The 17,133-nt window shown below is 36.7% G+C and overlaps 2 protein-coding genes across 3 annotated transcripts; both read right to left on the bottom strand.

Annotated features, from left to right (window-relative positions):
• Nucleotides 1-2,018: 2,018 nt before the first annotated feature.
• Nucleotides 2,019-7,354, bottom strand: LOC306856517 (sodium- and chloride-dependent neutral and basic amino acid transporter B(0+)-like). Its single transcript, XM_079395858.1, has 14 exons — nt 7,225-7,354; nt 6,945-7,110; nt 6,578-6,709; nt 6,087-6,224; nt 5,644-5,743; nt 4,661-4,793; nt 4,406-4,546; nt 4,101-4,329; nt 3,788-3,913; nt 3,581-3,699; nt 3,366-3,465; nt 3,164-3,273; nt 2,904-3,071; nt 2,019-2,751 (listed from the first exon to the last, which is right to left on the bottom strand). Exons 1-14 carry the CDS (start codon nt 7,288-7,290, stop codon nt 2,614-2,616), a joined length of 1,866 nt encoding a protein of 621 aa, XP_079251984.1. The 5' UTR covers nt 7,291-7,354; the 3' UTR covers nt 2,019-2,613.
• A 2,338-nt stretch (nt 7,355-9,692) lies between these two features.
• On the bottom strand, nt 9,693-17,133 carry LOC306856516 (fibromodulin-like). Of its 2 annotated transcripts, XR_013783026.1 has the most exons (4): nt 16,502-16,998; nt 11,907-12,810; nt 10,856-11,239; nt 9,693-10,684 (listed from the first exon to the last, which is right to left on the bottom strand). XR_013783026.1 is itself a non-coding variant. In XM_079395857.1 (3 exons), the coding sequence occupies exons 1-3, from the start codon at nt 16,664-16,666 to the stop codon at nt 11,088-11,090; spliced, it is 1,221 nt and encodes a 406-aa protein (XP_079251983.1). In that variant the 5' UTR covers nt 16,667-17,133; the 3' UTR covers nt 9,693-11,087. The 2 variants fall into 2 exon arrangements, 1 of the variants encoding a protein (XP_079251983.1); XM_079395857.1 differs by having other exon boundaries at nt 9,693-11,239; nt 16,502-17,133.

Here is a 17,133-nt window from a genome sequence, read left to right as displayed (position 1 = left end):
ATCTCTTGGATTAGTAGTTAATTTAAAGGTTAAAATAGAGTCCATCTGTGCAAAGGTGTTTTCAGTCAGTGCAATGACTATCAAATGTGAGTATGTGACCTGTTTTATTCAAAGAACAGGGATCTATCAAAGTCTGATCATGTTTGTGGAAGTGAATCATGTCACGAACAAAGAAGACTACTGAGGACCTCGGAAAAATTGTTGATGTTGCTCATCAGGCTAGAAAAGATTACAAAACCATCTCTAAAGAGTGAACTCCACAAATCCACAGTCAGACAGATTGTGTACAAATGGAGGAAATTCAAGAACACTGTTCAAAATCAGAATCTTTATTGTCATTATACAAAGTACAACTAAATTGTGTGCAATCCTGTATCAGTGCAGAAAATAAGATTTACAATTAAAAACAAATACTAAAAAATAAAATAAAACAGCAATATATATACATTCAGTGTTCACTGTTACCTTCCTGAGAAGTGGTTGACCAACAAAGATCACTCAAAAGCAGAATGTGTAATAGTCTGCGAGGTTACAAAAGTTTCCAGGGTAACTTCTAAGCAACTAAAGGCCTTTCTCACATTGGCTAATGCTAATGTTCATGAGCCCACCATCAGGAGAACACTGAGCAACCATGGAGTGCATGGCAGTTGCAAGAAGCCACTGCTCTCCAAACAGAAAATTGCTTGCTAAATATCATGTGGACAAGCCAGAGGACTATTGGAGAAAGGTTTAATGGATGGATGAAACCAAAATAGAACTTATTCGTTTAAATGAGAAGCTATTATGTTAGGAGAAAAGAACACACTGCATTCCAGTTTAAAGGGATAGTTCACCCAAAAATGAAAATTCTGTCATTAATTACTCACCCTTATATTGTAACAAACCTGTAAGACCTCCGTTCATCTTCGGAACACAAATAAAATATTTGTGATGGAGTCTGAGAGCTCTCAGACCCTATAGACAGAAAGGGTCCTTACATGATCAATGTCCAGAAATGTAGCAAGGAGATCGGTAAAATAAGATTACTGATCTCCTTGCTACATTCTATATTAATTTGTGTCCCGAAGATGAATGTAGGTCTCACGGGTTTGAAACGACATGAGGGTGAGTAATTAATGACAGAATTGTCTTTCATTCATTTCTAACCCTTTAGTGGGAGTATCTCCCATCCTTTGGTGGGAGTATCATGGCTTGGGCCTGTTTTGCTGCATCTTGGCCAGGACAGCCTGCCATCATTGATGGAACAATGAATTCTGAATTATACCAGCAAATTCTAAAGGAAAACATCAGGACATCTGTTTAAGAACAGAGTCGCAAGAGAATGTGGGTCATGCAGCAAGACAATAACCGCAAGTCATTCTACCAAAGAATGGTTAAAGAAGAACAAAGTTGATGTTTTGGAATGGCTGAGTCAAAGTCCAGACCTTTAGCCAATTAAAACGTTGTGGAAAGACCTAAGCAAGCAGTTGATAGGAGGAAACTCACCAACATCACAGAGTTTAAGTGGTTCTGCACTAAGGAATGGGCTAAAACTCCTACATGTTATTGTGCAGGACTGATCAGCATTTAAAAAGAAACTTTACCTTCAGTTACTGCAGCAAAAGGGGGTCACACCAGATAATGAAAGCAAAGATTCACATACTTTTGCAACGCACAGATAAGTAACACTGGATCATTTTTTTTCAATAAATAGATGACAAAGAAAATTTTTTTACCTCACTTGTTTGATTTGGTTCTCTTTGTCTACTTTCAGAACTTATATGAAAATCTGATGATGTTTTGGGTCATATTTATGCAGAAATATAAAAAATTCTAAAGGGTTCACAAACTTTCAAGCAGCACGGTATGTGATGTTATGGTCCTCAAATCTTATCTTAGGTAAATCTGTTTTTCTGAAAAAGTTACAGATTCAGTGGCTGATTTTAGAGGTGCAATGGTGTGGACAGTGGACCTGGATGATGGTCAGGGATAACAGACCTGAGGCTTAAGGCCAAACCCTAAAGAGAAACACACAACATGCAGAATCTACTTTATTGTACAACTGAGTAAGGTGTAATTAAAAAATTATTCTTCTAAATTTCACTTATGGTAACATTTTCCATATAAAAGAATGAGTGAGAACATTTGATGCATGTGTTTCTTGGGAATCAGAATGTCTGTATTTAGAATATTACTGTTACTTTAAAAACTAAAAAATATATATATACATTTGAATTATGAAAGTAGTTTATGTTTCATTTGTACACCATAAATGTTTCCCCCTCTTTTTGAAACAGACATTTGTAATATAAGATGCAAGACTTTTCAGTTGTTTATCTGCTAACTCATACTGATTTGAAATTCGATTTGATTTGATATTTTATATGTTTTAAATATGAATATTTATATTACATACATACAAACCTTTCATAAAAGGTAAAAAATTAAATCCACAAAAAAAATTAAATGGGCTACAATTCAACACTCACAAAAAAAGGAAAATGCACAAGCAATCAAACAAAAGGATTACAATTATGTACAACAACAATCTTCTTCAGATCTTGTACAGAGACTAGTGCTACATATGCATATATGTGCAAATACATTAAAACACTATCCTTAAACAAAACTTTTTTACAACCTAGTTGTGAGTTTATTTGAGATCACAAATATATTTGAATCATTCGCTCCTCTTGTACCATAGCGCTCCCCTCTGTGACACTCCAAGTAAGGACCCCAGTCCTCTGTGGGTGAACAGGCTGCTTTGATACGCTGAATGACAAAAGCCAAAGTTTAGAATCAAATAGTACGTGACTAAAGAATGCAACACACCACTGACATGCTGTACATGTTAATATACATTAAAAATCCTTTAAAAATAATTAAAAACAATTATCAGATAAAACATGAACATCCTGCTTTACCTGCCACGGGCCTCCACTAGCTTTGTACACTTTCCAGACCGCAAGAATAGGGATCCAAATGAGGCAAAATGCAGTCATACACCAGCCCAAAGAAATGCCCCAATCTGGATATGCAACTGAGCCATATGTGGGGGATGTAAAAGTATACAAGGACCATACAAGGATAATCTGGTTTAAAAAAAGAAAAATAAATAATAATTAGGTATAACTTTATTATTATTTATACAATAATTATAGTTTAAAAAAAAGTGTGTACATACAGAAAGAACCACTGGGGTGATAAAAAACCAGCAAGCTCTCCACCATAACCAGAAGAGGGTGCTCTTACCCCCAATCATCATCTCAATGTCTTTGATGAACCGATTACCACCTTAAAATGTACATGCATTTTAGAAAAGAACAGAACAGTAATTGGAGACAGGCAGCACATATAACACTATCACATATTGCTAATATACTCACCATACAAGATGGAAAGACCTAAAACCTCCAGTAATCCAGCGACTAGGAGAATCCATCCAGCACAAAAAGTGTCGATTAAATTCACCCAGTATATTCCTGCCTATCAAAACAAAGCACTTTTAAACATACTGTACAGTTGGGTTCACTCTGTGCAGAATTCCCTTATTGATTCAGTACATTTGAATCTACAGTATATTCGTTAATGGTTTGCCTACCCCTGTGACACATGGCAAGCCGAGAAAAAAGAGAACAATGCAGACTGCTGTCGTAACAATTCCTCGCTTGGATTTCAAAAGCTTGGGATAGGCATCTTCGAGGCAGGTGGAGATAACCTCTGTAGACATATCATGACTAAAATTAAGACAAATATTTGAGTACTTTTTTCTTATTATTTTACAGTATCTAAATCTGCTTTTCTTTACCTATTCCTGCAAACTGGGAGTCCAAGCCAAGGGTAATAAGCATAACAAAGAACAGGACTGACCACAGGGGTGAAATGGGCAGCTTAGAAAGAGCATCAGGGTACGCAATAAAGGCCAATCCAAAACCTAAAACCCAAATTGGGGCTTAGCGATGAGTACATCATACTACAATCTGTATTATTGTATTATTTAAACTGTTGCTTTAATGGCAAACTACACTTTGTTTTAATAGAACTCTTAAATGCTCTGCAAATGCACTTATTTGATTTCAAAAAATTGAAAGACAATACTACATTTACATTTCAGATCTTACCAGCATCTGCAACTTCTGACACTGGTCTCTGATAGACATGCGCCATGTGTCCAAGGATAGAAAAGATGGCAAAGCCAGCAAAGACACTGGTGCCACAGTTTGTAACGCACACTATAATGGAGTCTTGATAGCAGTTGTTGTAAAACTTATTGTAAGAGGACAGAGCCATCAAACCACCCCATGCGATGGAGAGAGAAAAGAAGATCTGAGTAGCTGCATCCTTCCAAACCTACAGTAAAAACAGGCCGCATTAGCTGTCTGATGTCAGTGTATTCCTGTGATTATGAACGGTAAGCGCTACAGACCTCAGAATCAGCCAGTTTGGTGAGATTAGACTTTGAACCGATGTAGAACTCAATGCCATCTTTTGCTCCCTCCAGAGTAACACCACGAATCAGCAGGATAAAAAGAACGACGTATGGGAAAGTAGCTGTGAAATACACCACCTGAAACATACCATTTATTATGTTAAACTGAATGCAAAATGCTTTGTTCCCTTGCTGCCTCAACACGATTTACTGTACAGATACAATTTAATGTTACTGAGGTGAAACGCTGACCTTCCCAGAGGACTTTATGCCTTTGAAGAGAGCTGCTCCGACTAGTATCCAGGAAAGCAGCAGGCAAAGGGCTAGATGCCAAACCACCGGCCCCGTCTCATTCATACTGCTAGTGCGCTGAAGAGCCACCTCACTAAGGATAAAGAATTCAGTCACAAAATGTCAAATACAAAAAAAAGGAAAAAGAAAGAACATAAAACACACCTAAACAGCAAAAAAAAAAAGAATGCAGATAAGAAAAAGAGTTCTGGATGTTTGCCCTTTTAACTCACTCCTATATTGATTCTAGGCTAAAGGTTAAAATACGCTGAGGTGAAGACCGTTTCATTCAAAACAAAATGTCTTTAGAGAGAATTTTTTTTTTTTTTAATGTTGCTTACTAGATATTGGAGACAGTTGCATTACTGTTTTACAGTCTAGGGTGTTTAAGGTTTTTATATATATATATATATATATATATATATATGCTCATTTGGTGCACAAGAATACTTTTTTTGTGGAAATGTGATTTTTTTTTTTTTTTAAGATTCTTTGTTGAATAAAAAGTTCAGAAGAACAATGTTTATTTGAAACATGTTTTTTTAAACTGTAAAACTGTCTTTACGGTCACCTTTGATACTGTCACACTAAACTTTTGAATAGAAGTGTACAGTTTTAACAAAAAATTCTAATTCTAAAATTGAAATTCTAAAATTGTTAAAATAATCCAATTATAAAAATGTGTTGAGTGGTGTTAGTCTAGTTTACTTTTGTGTTTGCTGCTTCCGTCTTAAAACTAATGCCTTGTAAACATCAAAAGGCAAACATCCCACCCAAGCTTCCTGTTTCAACAGAAAACACTTCAGAACAGGACAGAAACTACAATCTACTCATTTTTAATGCAGTGCCAATCACCCCAAAAACTGACACAGCCCAAAACATTAGTCATGAATAATCTAAAATTTAGGATATGTTTTGAAAGAAAGAAAGAAATGTCAACTTACTCCCAGTATTTCTCGCTGGGGCTCTGGCCTGCTAAAATTTCATTCTGGCAGGTTTGATTCTCAGCAGTCACATTCAGTGCTGCGGCAGTAATGTTGTAAGCTACTGAAATAAATATAAGAACTAATCAATGATTCACTGCAGTATTATTCTGTATCTTGATAAAAAAAAATACTTTGAACATATAAAATAGTAGTCAGATCTGTAAAGAACTAGTTATAGCTTAAACTCTTTTAACCATTTTAAGCACAGATCTGTAAGGAAGTTCCCATTAAGAGTTTTTTTCCAATGTTTTATTTTTTTTCTATAAAGTGTGAAAGGCAAATTTCCCTTACAAGCCAGTTCATCTAGAAAAATCCAAATACTTTCATTATCTGAGCATAATGTTATTGTATGTCTGACACAGAAACACAGGCCTCTTTAGAAAAGAAACAGTCTAACACACCTGTCGAGTTGCAGTCTTTCGCACTCCAAGGGAGAGGATTTTGAAAAGATGCAAAAAGGTAGTAGATACTATAAGCGATGATCACATTATAGTAGATTGCCACAAAAGTGCTAACCAGCATCATTGTGATGCCAACACCTACAAAAAAACAAACAAACAAAACATTTAAAAGAAGTATAAACAAAGTCAAACAATTGAATCAATTTGTTTAAATAAGTGTGCACATGATTTGCACACAACTCCCCTTAAACAGTAATGTAAAGGTCCTGAGGGCAAATGTAATTATGCAATCTGCTTGTTAACTGTGTTGGAGGAGTATTTGTCCTTGTGTCTCAAGGTTGGTTTAATAAATTTAGGAATTAGCCTTGAGGCATTTACCACATTGGTGGACCTCAAAATGTGGCAAAAGTCCATTTGAATCCACAGTGTATTTTTAAAAACTCCTCAGCAGCTTTTAGATCTACCCGTTTTAAGATTCAATTCAGAGTTACCTTGCAGTATAGGCACAGCTTTCCACACATTGATGGGGCCTTGGCTGCAAAACTGTCCAAAAGAGCTCTCCATGAAGAACAGAGGAAGGCCAGCAACAGCCAGCATGATACTGTAGGGGATGAGGAAGGCCCCTTGAATTGTTGAAAAGATGCAGTATTTCAAACAGAGAGAAAAAAAGAAAGAAAAAAATCTTTAAATATGATTTAGTGCTCATATAAATGTTCATTTAAATGAGTTATGAAGGAAAAGTAAAATATGTTGCCATTTTTCTTGCCTAGTTTTACCTTCTTGCTCCTCTATTATACAGTGTAAGACATTAATTCAACATGCACTGTATGAAAAACCATAATAAAAGTCAGCTTATACCTCCCCCATGTTTGTAAGCCAAGTAGGGAAATCTCCACACATTTCCAAGACCAACAGCATAGCCTATCATAGACAACATGTACTCTCTTTTGCTGCTCCAGTTCCCCCTGTCAGTGTTTTCATCTTGCCCAACATGTGGATCTTGCTTGTTAGATTCATTGTTATCCTGCAAAAAGTTCATTATTATGTCACATCACATCACGCATTCTTTTTTCTTTATCAATGTCAAAACTTGCCAATAAATGAAATAAAAATTGATGTAAACATAGTTGTTTGTTACCTGTTCAGCTGCAACTGAGTTTTTGAATAGTACTCCTGTAATGTTGCTCAAGTTGTATTTCCTCATTCTTCTGCACAGTCTCAAGAGCGACAGGTGAAGTGATGGACACACCTGACAGAGCGAACCTGAGGAAAAACTGTACACGGTACTCTTATATAGTTCACATACACCCCTCCCCACTCCCTTTCAACATGACAAAACATCACATTTGTAGTGTTCATACACATTACAGTCACTGATCATAATCTCGGTTTACATTTACATTGACTCTGTTGGAAATTTCATAAATTATAAATCAATATTTTTATTTTAGCTTGATTTATTAATATGGTGTTTTTGTCTAATATATAGTGTATCTATAGTATTATACAGTGTGTACAGATTTTAACAATAGAAAGAACTGGGCTAATTTAGTAATCGCTAGGTGTCATCTGAGAAATTCCCAAGTATCAGAATAAACTACTAATCATTGCAAACAAAGGCCCCTGATAAACTACACTTTCTCACTCAAGAGAGGCCTTCACAGTCATTCTCTGTCATAACATGAAAATCACTTGTTTATGATTCAACAAGAAAAAAAATAAAAATAAAATGAGGTTCAGATAAGTGTATGACTTACATATATTTAACCAGCGAGATCACGTCCATGACATGCTATAAATAAACATTTAGGTGAGGCAGGGCTGTTTAAGGAATGTCAGAAAGGCAATATCCAGTGAAACAAAACTTTTATGTAAAGTTCAAATTATGTGGCTTGACAAAATGATAATAGGTATTAGACAGTCTCCAAAAAAACAACAGTAAAACTATGAGAATGTTTTATTGTCTTTTTATTGTGTGGCAATCATCAAATATATTATAAGAAAATGCAGCAATAATATTTATCAAGACACAAAAAAGATTCCAGGAATTAAATGACTCCACTTCCCTGTTTTTTATCTCCCAAAGCATGTTCAAGTGCAGATTCCAAACCATTGTTGACATTCCACAAACCATCAATGACTGGACACTGAGGGATGGAGAGCAAACATAAGATCTTTGTATCAAGCCTGACAAGAGAGCACAACCTTAAAATAATCAGGCAACTTAACTAAAAAACCCTCAGCTTTTCTACTGGTTTAAACATTTCACCCACCTGCATTTAAGCTTTATAAATCACTGTCATTGTGTTAAGCACCAAATTACAGTATGGTTTGCCGATACACAGGAACCTTTTGTTAGAAACAGGTCATGAGGTGTTTACCGCAGTCTGATGTTATTGCCCAGAAGTGTTTTGACTGTTATTAAAGTGCTTACCAGTTAATTACAGGTAAAGGAAACAAACAGTAGCCCCTCAAAGTCTGTCTGTTTCAGAGGAAAGGGTTAAAATAAATGAAAAGACATGGAATGAGAGTGAGCACCCATAAAAAAAGTTTGACAGATGTGGTATAATTTTAATTGCTCAGGGAGCCATGCGAGTTAAATCTCAAATAAAGTGGTTATTTCTTTTAAACTTTTTATTGAGTTTATTATCTCTAACAAGACATTGGTTGTCAAAGAGAAGCAGCGCCTTGCTGACGAGTTCCAATGCGTAATGTCCTTGTGCAACCCCTTGTGACTTTGGTTTAAAAATAAAAAAAAAAGGAAGCTGTACTCTAAAAATAATCTGCATTCAGGGCGTTTGCATCCAGGGTTTGGAGAAAGAATGATTACAAATTAAGACACTTATAGGGAGTCATCTACATTCAGCACTTTCAAACTGTTGCAGGATAAAATACTCCGTTACACACTTAAAGTCACAATATGATGTCATAGCCCTATTGTCACAAATACATGGTGACTCAAGAAAGATTCTCAGAAAACATAAAAGAAACAAGAAAACCCGGACCATTAAGGTTAAAACATGTTCTCAAATCTGTGTAATGTGAAAATAATTGCCAGAGACTTGCAGGCTAATAATGTGATTTGAGAGAGCCGCGAACGGCGGCGGCGATCTCCTGCGAACGGCAGGCTTGAGGGAGTGGCAACCCGTGAACTTGACTAACGAACAGGAACTAAAGAAAAGAACTTTCAAAAACTAAAAACAAAACGGTGAAAAGGAGCACCGCTTACTGTTGTGGTCTGGACTTCCTGGGAAGTTGTGGGAAGTCGTGGCTAATGGTTAGAGAGTCGGACTCGTAATCCAAAGGTTGCGGGTTCGAGTCTCGGGCCGGCAGGGATTGTAGGTGGGGGGAGTGAATGTACAGCGCTCTCTCCACCCTCAATACCACGACTGAGGTGCCCTTGAGCAAGGCACCGAGCCCGCAACTGCTCCCCAGGCGCCGCAGCATAAATGGCTGCCCTCTGTGCGTGCGTGCATGCGCACTTTGGATGGGTTAAATGCAGAGCACGAATTCTGAGTACGGGTCACCATACTTGGCTGTATGTCACGCCACTTTCTGTCACGGTGCACACATGAGGAGGATACAGGAACACGCAAACGAGGAGGTAAACTCAAATTAACTGTCTTTAATGACTCCAAATAAGGCAGGGCAAGACAAGGCAAGGCTGACACAGACAGGAACACCGGGGAGTAACGAGTAGACCAGACCAAATCAAACTGAACAGACAGGACTTAAATACAATGGATAATTACACAAACACAGCTGGAACAGAATTAACTAATAATCACACGAGGACAGGACACAAACTAAATAAGGAAACATGAGGCGGGACACACGACAGAGGTCTGACAAATAACACATGACTTGCAAATTGAATTACTTTAATATGTAACTGATTGATGGCATAAAGCACAAAAGCCACATTCTCCCAACCGTCAGTTTTCTTTGAAGGTTACTTCCTTGATTCAGGCCTCAATCTATCTAAATTTTCTGGTTGTAGAAATACTCGTATCGACATTTCAAAGTGTCAACATATAATTAAGATTTAATAGCAATAACTTGATATTAAGTAATGATTAAGAAACATGTCAAAATTAGATTGTTGACTTAAGGAGATATTGTGTTATAATCTATGATATCAGAATCAAAGTAAATTAGCTGCTTGTGTTCTGTGATTTCTTGAATAGAAATAACTAATCTCTCTTAATTTTCTACGTAGGCATTAACAAGAGTCAATTTAGATATAAAGATATGAATGTTGTCACAGAGAACTAGAGAAATATGATTTGTTTGGATATGTTTTAAACTCACGTGAAAACATTTAATACATCAAAATATTAGCTTTATTGAGTTACACAAAAGGTCTACAGGCCTGTTTAAACACCCGGACCTCAGTCATTTTTATAACACATGCAATACATTATAGTGTATTTTCTTTCATTTTCTCAGGACGATTTCATATCAGACAATACATGGATAGATGGATATAGTCAAGTAAGATCTTTCTGTTCTCCATTCAGTTCTTCTGTCTCACATGTAGAATAAATACTCACAGCATTGTTCAAACGTCTTTCCTGAAGAGACATGAATCCACAAACCTAAAGTAAATCAAATGTGTATCAAACAAATAGCAAAACTGCAATGTTGACTTTAGCACTGCCAATAGTGTCATCCAACTGACAGACAAGCACGCAAGCATAGAGTAAAAGCACAGAAAGGCATATTAAAATGGATATGTGGCTTTTGAGAAAAAAACTAGCTTCACATACCTTAACAGACGATCTCCATTTCCTATCTAAATCTCTCAATATCCTTTTCCCCCCATTTCTGTATTTGTACTTCTCTCTAAAGTCTGCAGGAAATTATATTCCTCTCATACAACATCCCAATGCACTATAAATTTCCCTACAATAAAAATGTACATCATTGCAAATTCATGCCATTCTGATATAATAATGTTGGAGGGAAACAAAAGAGGCCCCTGCTGCTGGGTCACTGCCATTACACGGCAATATCAGTAGCCAGACGAAGGCAAAGGGCAGCCTCAGAGGGCATGTCTCCAGCACTGATCTCATTTCCTTCCAGCCTCAACACTTGCAGCTTGGAGAAGTTCATAACATCCACCACACTGCAGAAACTGCCCAATGTAAACTCTGAAACAAATGGAAAACAAGTTTTATATGCAATTTCAACATTTCTCACTGGATGAAAATAGTTAAGACTGTTTCACTAAATTACAATGGAAGAAATAATTTTCTTAATAATTTTTTTTAATCAAAATTTTGCCTTAAAAAAATCTAACATCCTTAATCAAGATTCAGTAATAAGAGTGATAAGAGAATGTCAAAATATATAATTTTAAATATTCTTCATTTTATTTTTATTGTTTGTAATCATAAAATTTTACCAAAAGTTATCTAAAAAAAAAAAAAACATCTCAAACTGCTGTGCAAAACAGCAATAAGAATGTCTTAATAAGAAATGATGTTCTAATGTTTTGCACTTTTACATTTTATATTCCTAACTTATATAATATTTTTAACTTCAACTTTCTTTTTTCAAAATATCATTGTTACATTTTACATTTTATTATTAAAATATCTTTAATGTTTAGATTTTCTTTACTGAATTATTGTTTTGCGCTGTAAAGCTTTTGTCTATTCCAGTCCCAGACTATGATTATATTTCAATGAAAGATTTTCATTGAATAAACCTAATTATAACAAATAAGGCTGAAATAATTACTCCTTAAGTAAATTTAAAAAATAAACTTGTGAAAGTGTATACACAAGTGTTAAAATAGATGTAAAAGTGCTGTACCTTTGATCTGATTGGCCTGTAGATAAAGATGTTGTAGATTAGTACTAACAACAGGAATGCTCTCCAACTTGTTGAAGGACAAATCCAGCTCCACCAGACCGCTGTTGTTAAAGGTGTTTTGAGGGATGCCTTTGTTTGTGAGCTCATTGTGAGAAATACGAACATACTGCAGGTTGGTGAACTGGCTGAGGAAGTTCTCTGGAACAGCTTCGATGGAGTTGGACTCTAGGTAGAGCTGGTGGAGCATCTCAGGAAGACCATTAGGAACCTTCTTGAGCTGATTACCGCTCACATCCAGCAGAGTTAAAGACTTCAGACCTTTCAGGCCACCGATATCCTGGAGACCGTTGTTATGGAGCAAAAGAATGGTCAAATTCTCCATGCCCTCAAAAGCGTTGGGGGGCAACTTGGTGATTTTATTGTGATTGAGACGAAGGTCACGTAGTGAGCGAGGCAGGTTGGACGGCACCTCGGTTAGGTTGTTGTTGTTCAGGTACAGGCGATCCAAATTCACCAGTTTGGCAAATGCTTGCTTGCCCACTGAGTTAATGTGATTCTCATGCAGAAAAACCCACACAAGGTTGGTGGCATTTCCAAAAGCATTATCTGGGACAGAGGTGATCTGATTGTGTTGCAGGTACACATACTTAATCCGGGATGGGATGTAAGGCATTTGTTTCATGTTGCGGTTGTCGCAGTACATGGCGATTGGGAAGGTTGGAGGACAGTCACACTCCTCGGGACATTCTCCTCCAGTGTTGTCGGCCTGCAGAGAGGCGTAACCACGGCTGTGCAGGGAAGAGAGCCACTGGAAAGGATCTCTCTCCTCAGCCAGTGAGGAATTCAGGAGTCCCAACAGCAGAAGAGCGATTAGCCGCATTGTCAATGGCAAGAGACTTGACAGCTACAGACAGAAAGAACACTTTTAAGATTTTGTAGGATTAATTAAAAATGCATAATTAGTGACTACCCTGCTGTAAAACCAGCCTTGGATAGTCTGCTGGTCTTAGCTGTTTTGAGCTGGTCTAGCTGCCCACCCAGCCCATATATGCTTATGCCAACTGGTTTAACCAGATGCCCTAAGCTATTTTTGGTCATTGTATGACTAGCTAAACTAGCAAACAGCCTCACCAGGCTGGGAAAACAGGTAAAATAGTGAAGACGAACCATTTTTAACTGGTTTAAGCATGTTTTTTTCTAGCCAGGTGGCTAGCTGGTCTTCCAGATTGTATAGATGACAAGTGCCCAAAATCAATCTGCGTCAAAACGGTTTTGCAACAGGGAAAGGTGCAGGAACACCAAAAATGGAATTATATATAAAAACTAAATACTGAAATTATTGCAGATCAGGCAAAAATAGTTGAGTCATTCCACTTACCTTTTTAAGTGTATTTTATCTATTGGGTCACCAAAATCTATTTTTAAAATCTTTTTGTGTTAATTGAAATATCTGCTTTAATAAGGTTTTAAAACATGACATACATTTTATCTATATATTAGAAATGATTTTGTCATGTCCCTCATGGCCTTCTATGAAAGTGTACTTGGGATATGAATAATAAAATTAGAAAAAAATCCATACATTTTGCTATTCTCATAAATATCTATCTGTGCTATTTTACTGGTAATGTTTTTTTTTTTTTGTAATTAAATTCTTGATTATTAATTAAAATCATATTATTTCGTTCCGTACCTCAGTAACCCCTCAACCCCGTTACACAAATCATTCTCCCCCCATAAAAATAATGAACTGATCCTTATGTGACATCAGAAAGTGATATTGTATAACTCATTGTATAACAGAAAGTGACATTGTATAACTCTTCTAAACAAGGTTGTGAGCAGACATAGGCAAGTTACCACCTTCTTTTATGACTATAACTCATTAATACTGTGATATTGTCATTGTCAAGCTTAACGACTCAACCCTGTTACATCAAATACAGATAGAAAACTATTACTTATGAAAATGATCTTTGTTATCTTAACAATATACATGATTTCTTAATATCATGCATATCATGTGCTCTCCTGTTATTCTCTACATTTAGGGCAGGGGCTATTTTGAGCAAAAAAAATCACAATCCCGTTACTTATTTGATCATAACAGGGTTGTGAGTTTGTGATGGGGTTGTGTTTTTAACACTTTGGTTCTGTAGTTATCCAGTAATTTAAATTAATTATTATATTTGATCAAGAGTCTTATACCACATGCATATGTTGAATGTAGTAATGTCCATATTAAAGCTGTGTGTATGTGTGTGTCTAGATTTTCACATCTCGGTGTTAAGTAAATTCTACAAACACAATAATACCATAATGACAACGTGAATGAAGTTTGTTTGAAATCTTTGCAAATTTATTAAAAATAAAAAACTGGGGGTGGGGGGGAAATCACAAATACATAAGTATTCACAGCCTTTGCTCAATACTTTAAAGCACCTTTGGCAGCAATTACAGCCTCAAGTCTTTGAGTATGGTGCTACAAGCTTGGCACATCTATTTTTGGACGGATTCTCCCATTCTCCTTTCCAAGACTTCTCAAGCTCCATCAGGTTGGATGGGGAGCATCTGTGCGTCGGTTTCCTTCAAACATAATGCTTGAAATTGAGGTTTATCAGACCAGAAAATCTTGCCTGAGGGTTCTTTAGGTGCTTTTGTTTTTTGCAAATGCCAGGTGTGTGCCAGGAGAGGATTGAGTCCTGCCACATTGTCATAAAGCCCAGATCGGTGGAGTGTTGCAGTGTTGATTGTCCTTCTGTAGGTTTCTCCTATCTCCACGTATGATCATGGAGGTGGAGGATGATCAGGTTCTTGGTCACCAGTCTAACCAAGGCCCTTCTCGATCAGTTGCTCAGTTTGGCCAGGAGGCCAGCTGAAGAGTCCTGGTTGTTTCAAACTTCTTCCATTAAGGTTAACATAGACTACATGCTTCTGTGAACCTTGAATGCTGCAGAAATTTTTCTGTACCCTTCCCCAGATCTGTGCCTCGATACAGTCCTGTCTCGGAGGTCTACAGACAATTCTTTGGACTTCGAGGATTGACATGTACTGTTACCTGTGGGACCTTATATAGACAGGTGTTTGCCTTTCCAAATCATGTCCAATCAACTCAATTTACCACAGGTGGACTCCAATCAAGTTGTAGAAACATCTCAAGGATGATCAGTGGAAACAGGATGCACCTGAGCTCAATTTTGAGTGTCATGGCAAAGGCTGTGAATACTTATGTACATGTGATTTATTTTATTTTTTTTATAAATTAGCAAAGATTTCAAAGAAATGTATTTCACATTATCGTTATGGGGTATTGTTTTTAGAATTTAGTGGAAAATAATTTAATCCATTTTGGAACAAGGTTGTAACATAAAATGTGGAAAAAGTGAAGCGCTGTGAATACTTTCCGGATGCACTGTAGAGGGGTGTTGTATGTTGGTGGAAAACTAGAGCCTGTGTGCTTCATGTGCTTCTCCATGTGGAGATCTTGAAAGAGGTGTGGGCCAGATATTGAATGCCACACAAGTTATATGTTTTATTTTGATGACCTATTCAGTCAGTTTATAATCTTCTAATATACAATGTTATTGTTATTTTTCCTGCAGTCGGGTTAATAATACTCAGTTCAATTGCAATTTATATCTGTTGTCTTTCTTGGTCACATAATGAAATACAGTGTTTATAGAAAATCTTAGAAAATCTTACAGTGAATTTGAGTAAAAAACAACTATTTATATGTTAAGCTGTATTTGTCTCTTCATCCCCGTTACCATCTTCAACCCAGTTACCCTAGTCTAAACCCTGTCACATCTACATTTTTAGTAATTATTTTTTTAAGTTTATGAAAAAGTAATTTAATGTTTGTTGAACTCAGTCTGAAATGTTCAGAGCAATCATAAGAATACTGATTTTAGTTCAAATTCTGAAGTCAGCTTCTTTGATCAAAAATGATGAGGTTGCTGTCACAAAAAAATAAATTTCAGGCTTTAGTAAAGCAAAAGTGTGAGATTTTATGTAAATTTTATATTTGCAAATACTGAATTAGTGTGAGGGACATCTGATTAATAGGAAAATGTTGATTACATTACAAATATATGTCATGATCATATTCAGAGAGCTCCCAATAGTGTCCATAACGGGGTTGAAGATTAATAGTGCCCATATCTTAAATTAATGACCAATAATAATAGGGATTTGATGCCTGAAGTGGGAAAATATGTTTTTCAGGAAGTTAAATATGTCATTAATGTTGTGGGGTGTTCATAAAAGTAATATTTTTTGGTAAAAAATGTAAAAATGTGTAAGTCCAAATCGTACCGGTTTCGTGGAATGGCTCAGTGTGTGATAAAACTGAAAAATAATGGCTATTGTATAAAAAATGTACAGGTCAGGAAGGAAACCCAGGCATTTAATTTATCTATACAGTACTTCAAGTAAAAACAGTAACACAACCAAATAGCAACACAACCTGTATTCAACTACTGTGAGCTTGTTCCATCAAATCCGAAGTTTCCATTGATGCAGAAATGCAAAATAAGACTAGAATAAATAAATAATCAATCTTTCAAGTAGGCAGTAGAAAACAGCATCACACCTACCTGATCAGCAAAGGCTCTGCCTTCTCTTTGTCTCCTTGTAGCAAAATGAAGTGGCTTTGGCAAAGACTGCAAATACCCCTTCTCCCCTACAAGCTTTTTTTGTCTCCACCCTCCGAGGCCCCCTCTCAACCCCTGTCCAATTACAGGAGACTTGCCTTTCTCCATCCCAAGTCCATTTTTCACCAGCGTTGAGTGGCTGGTCTCGATCACTCCCAGCTGTGGAACATGTTAGGGACATCTGCATCTGCATACATCAAGCTTTTCTCATTAAGCAGAATGCGGCCCTTACGGCAAGACTGACTAAACTTTCAACAGTACATGAGGGAGCTGTATACAACTCTACAGACTTACCTTACCAAGAGACACAGCAAACATGTTCCCTTCAGATTACAAAACAGACACATATTCAGCACAATTTCTACAGATGCAGACTGAATGGCTAATATTAAACAGTCAGTCATTCGGTCTCTTGTGCGTTTCATATCTACTTGGAATTTCATATCTCCAAGCACTCATTCTGAGGAATGTCAGGTCTTCCATCTCCTGAGAGGCCTCTCTTTGTGGTCTTTGATGGCTGGTTGCAGCCAGCTGGTTTTTGGTAAGCAGATCTGTGGCACACTAGAGATGCTGGG

This window comes from Barbus barbus (assembly GCF_936440315.1).
Source record: "Barbus barbus genome assembly, chromosome: 37".
NCBI lineage: Eukaryota > Metazoa > Chordata > Actinopteri > Cypriniformes > Cyprinidae > Barbus > Barbus barbus.
Note: the sequence above shows the minus strand (reverse complement) of the source record. Positions and strands in the feature narration are given on the sequence as shown.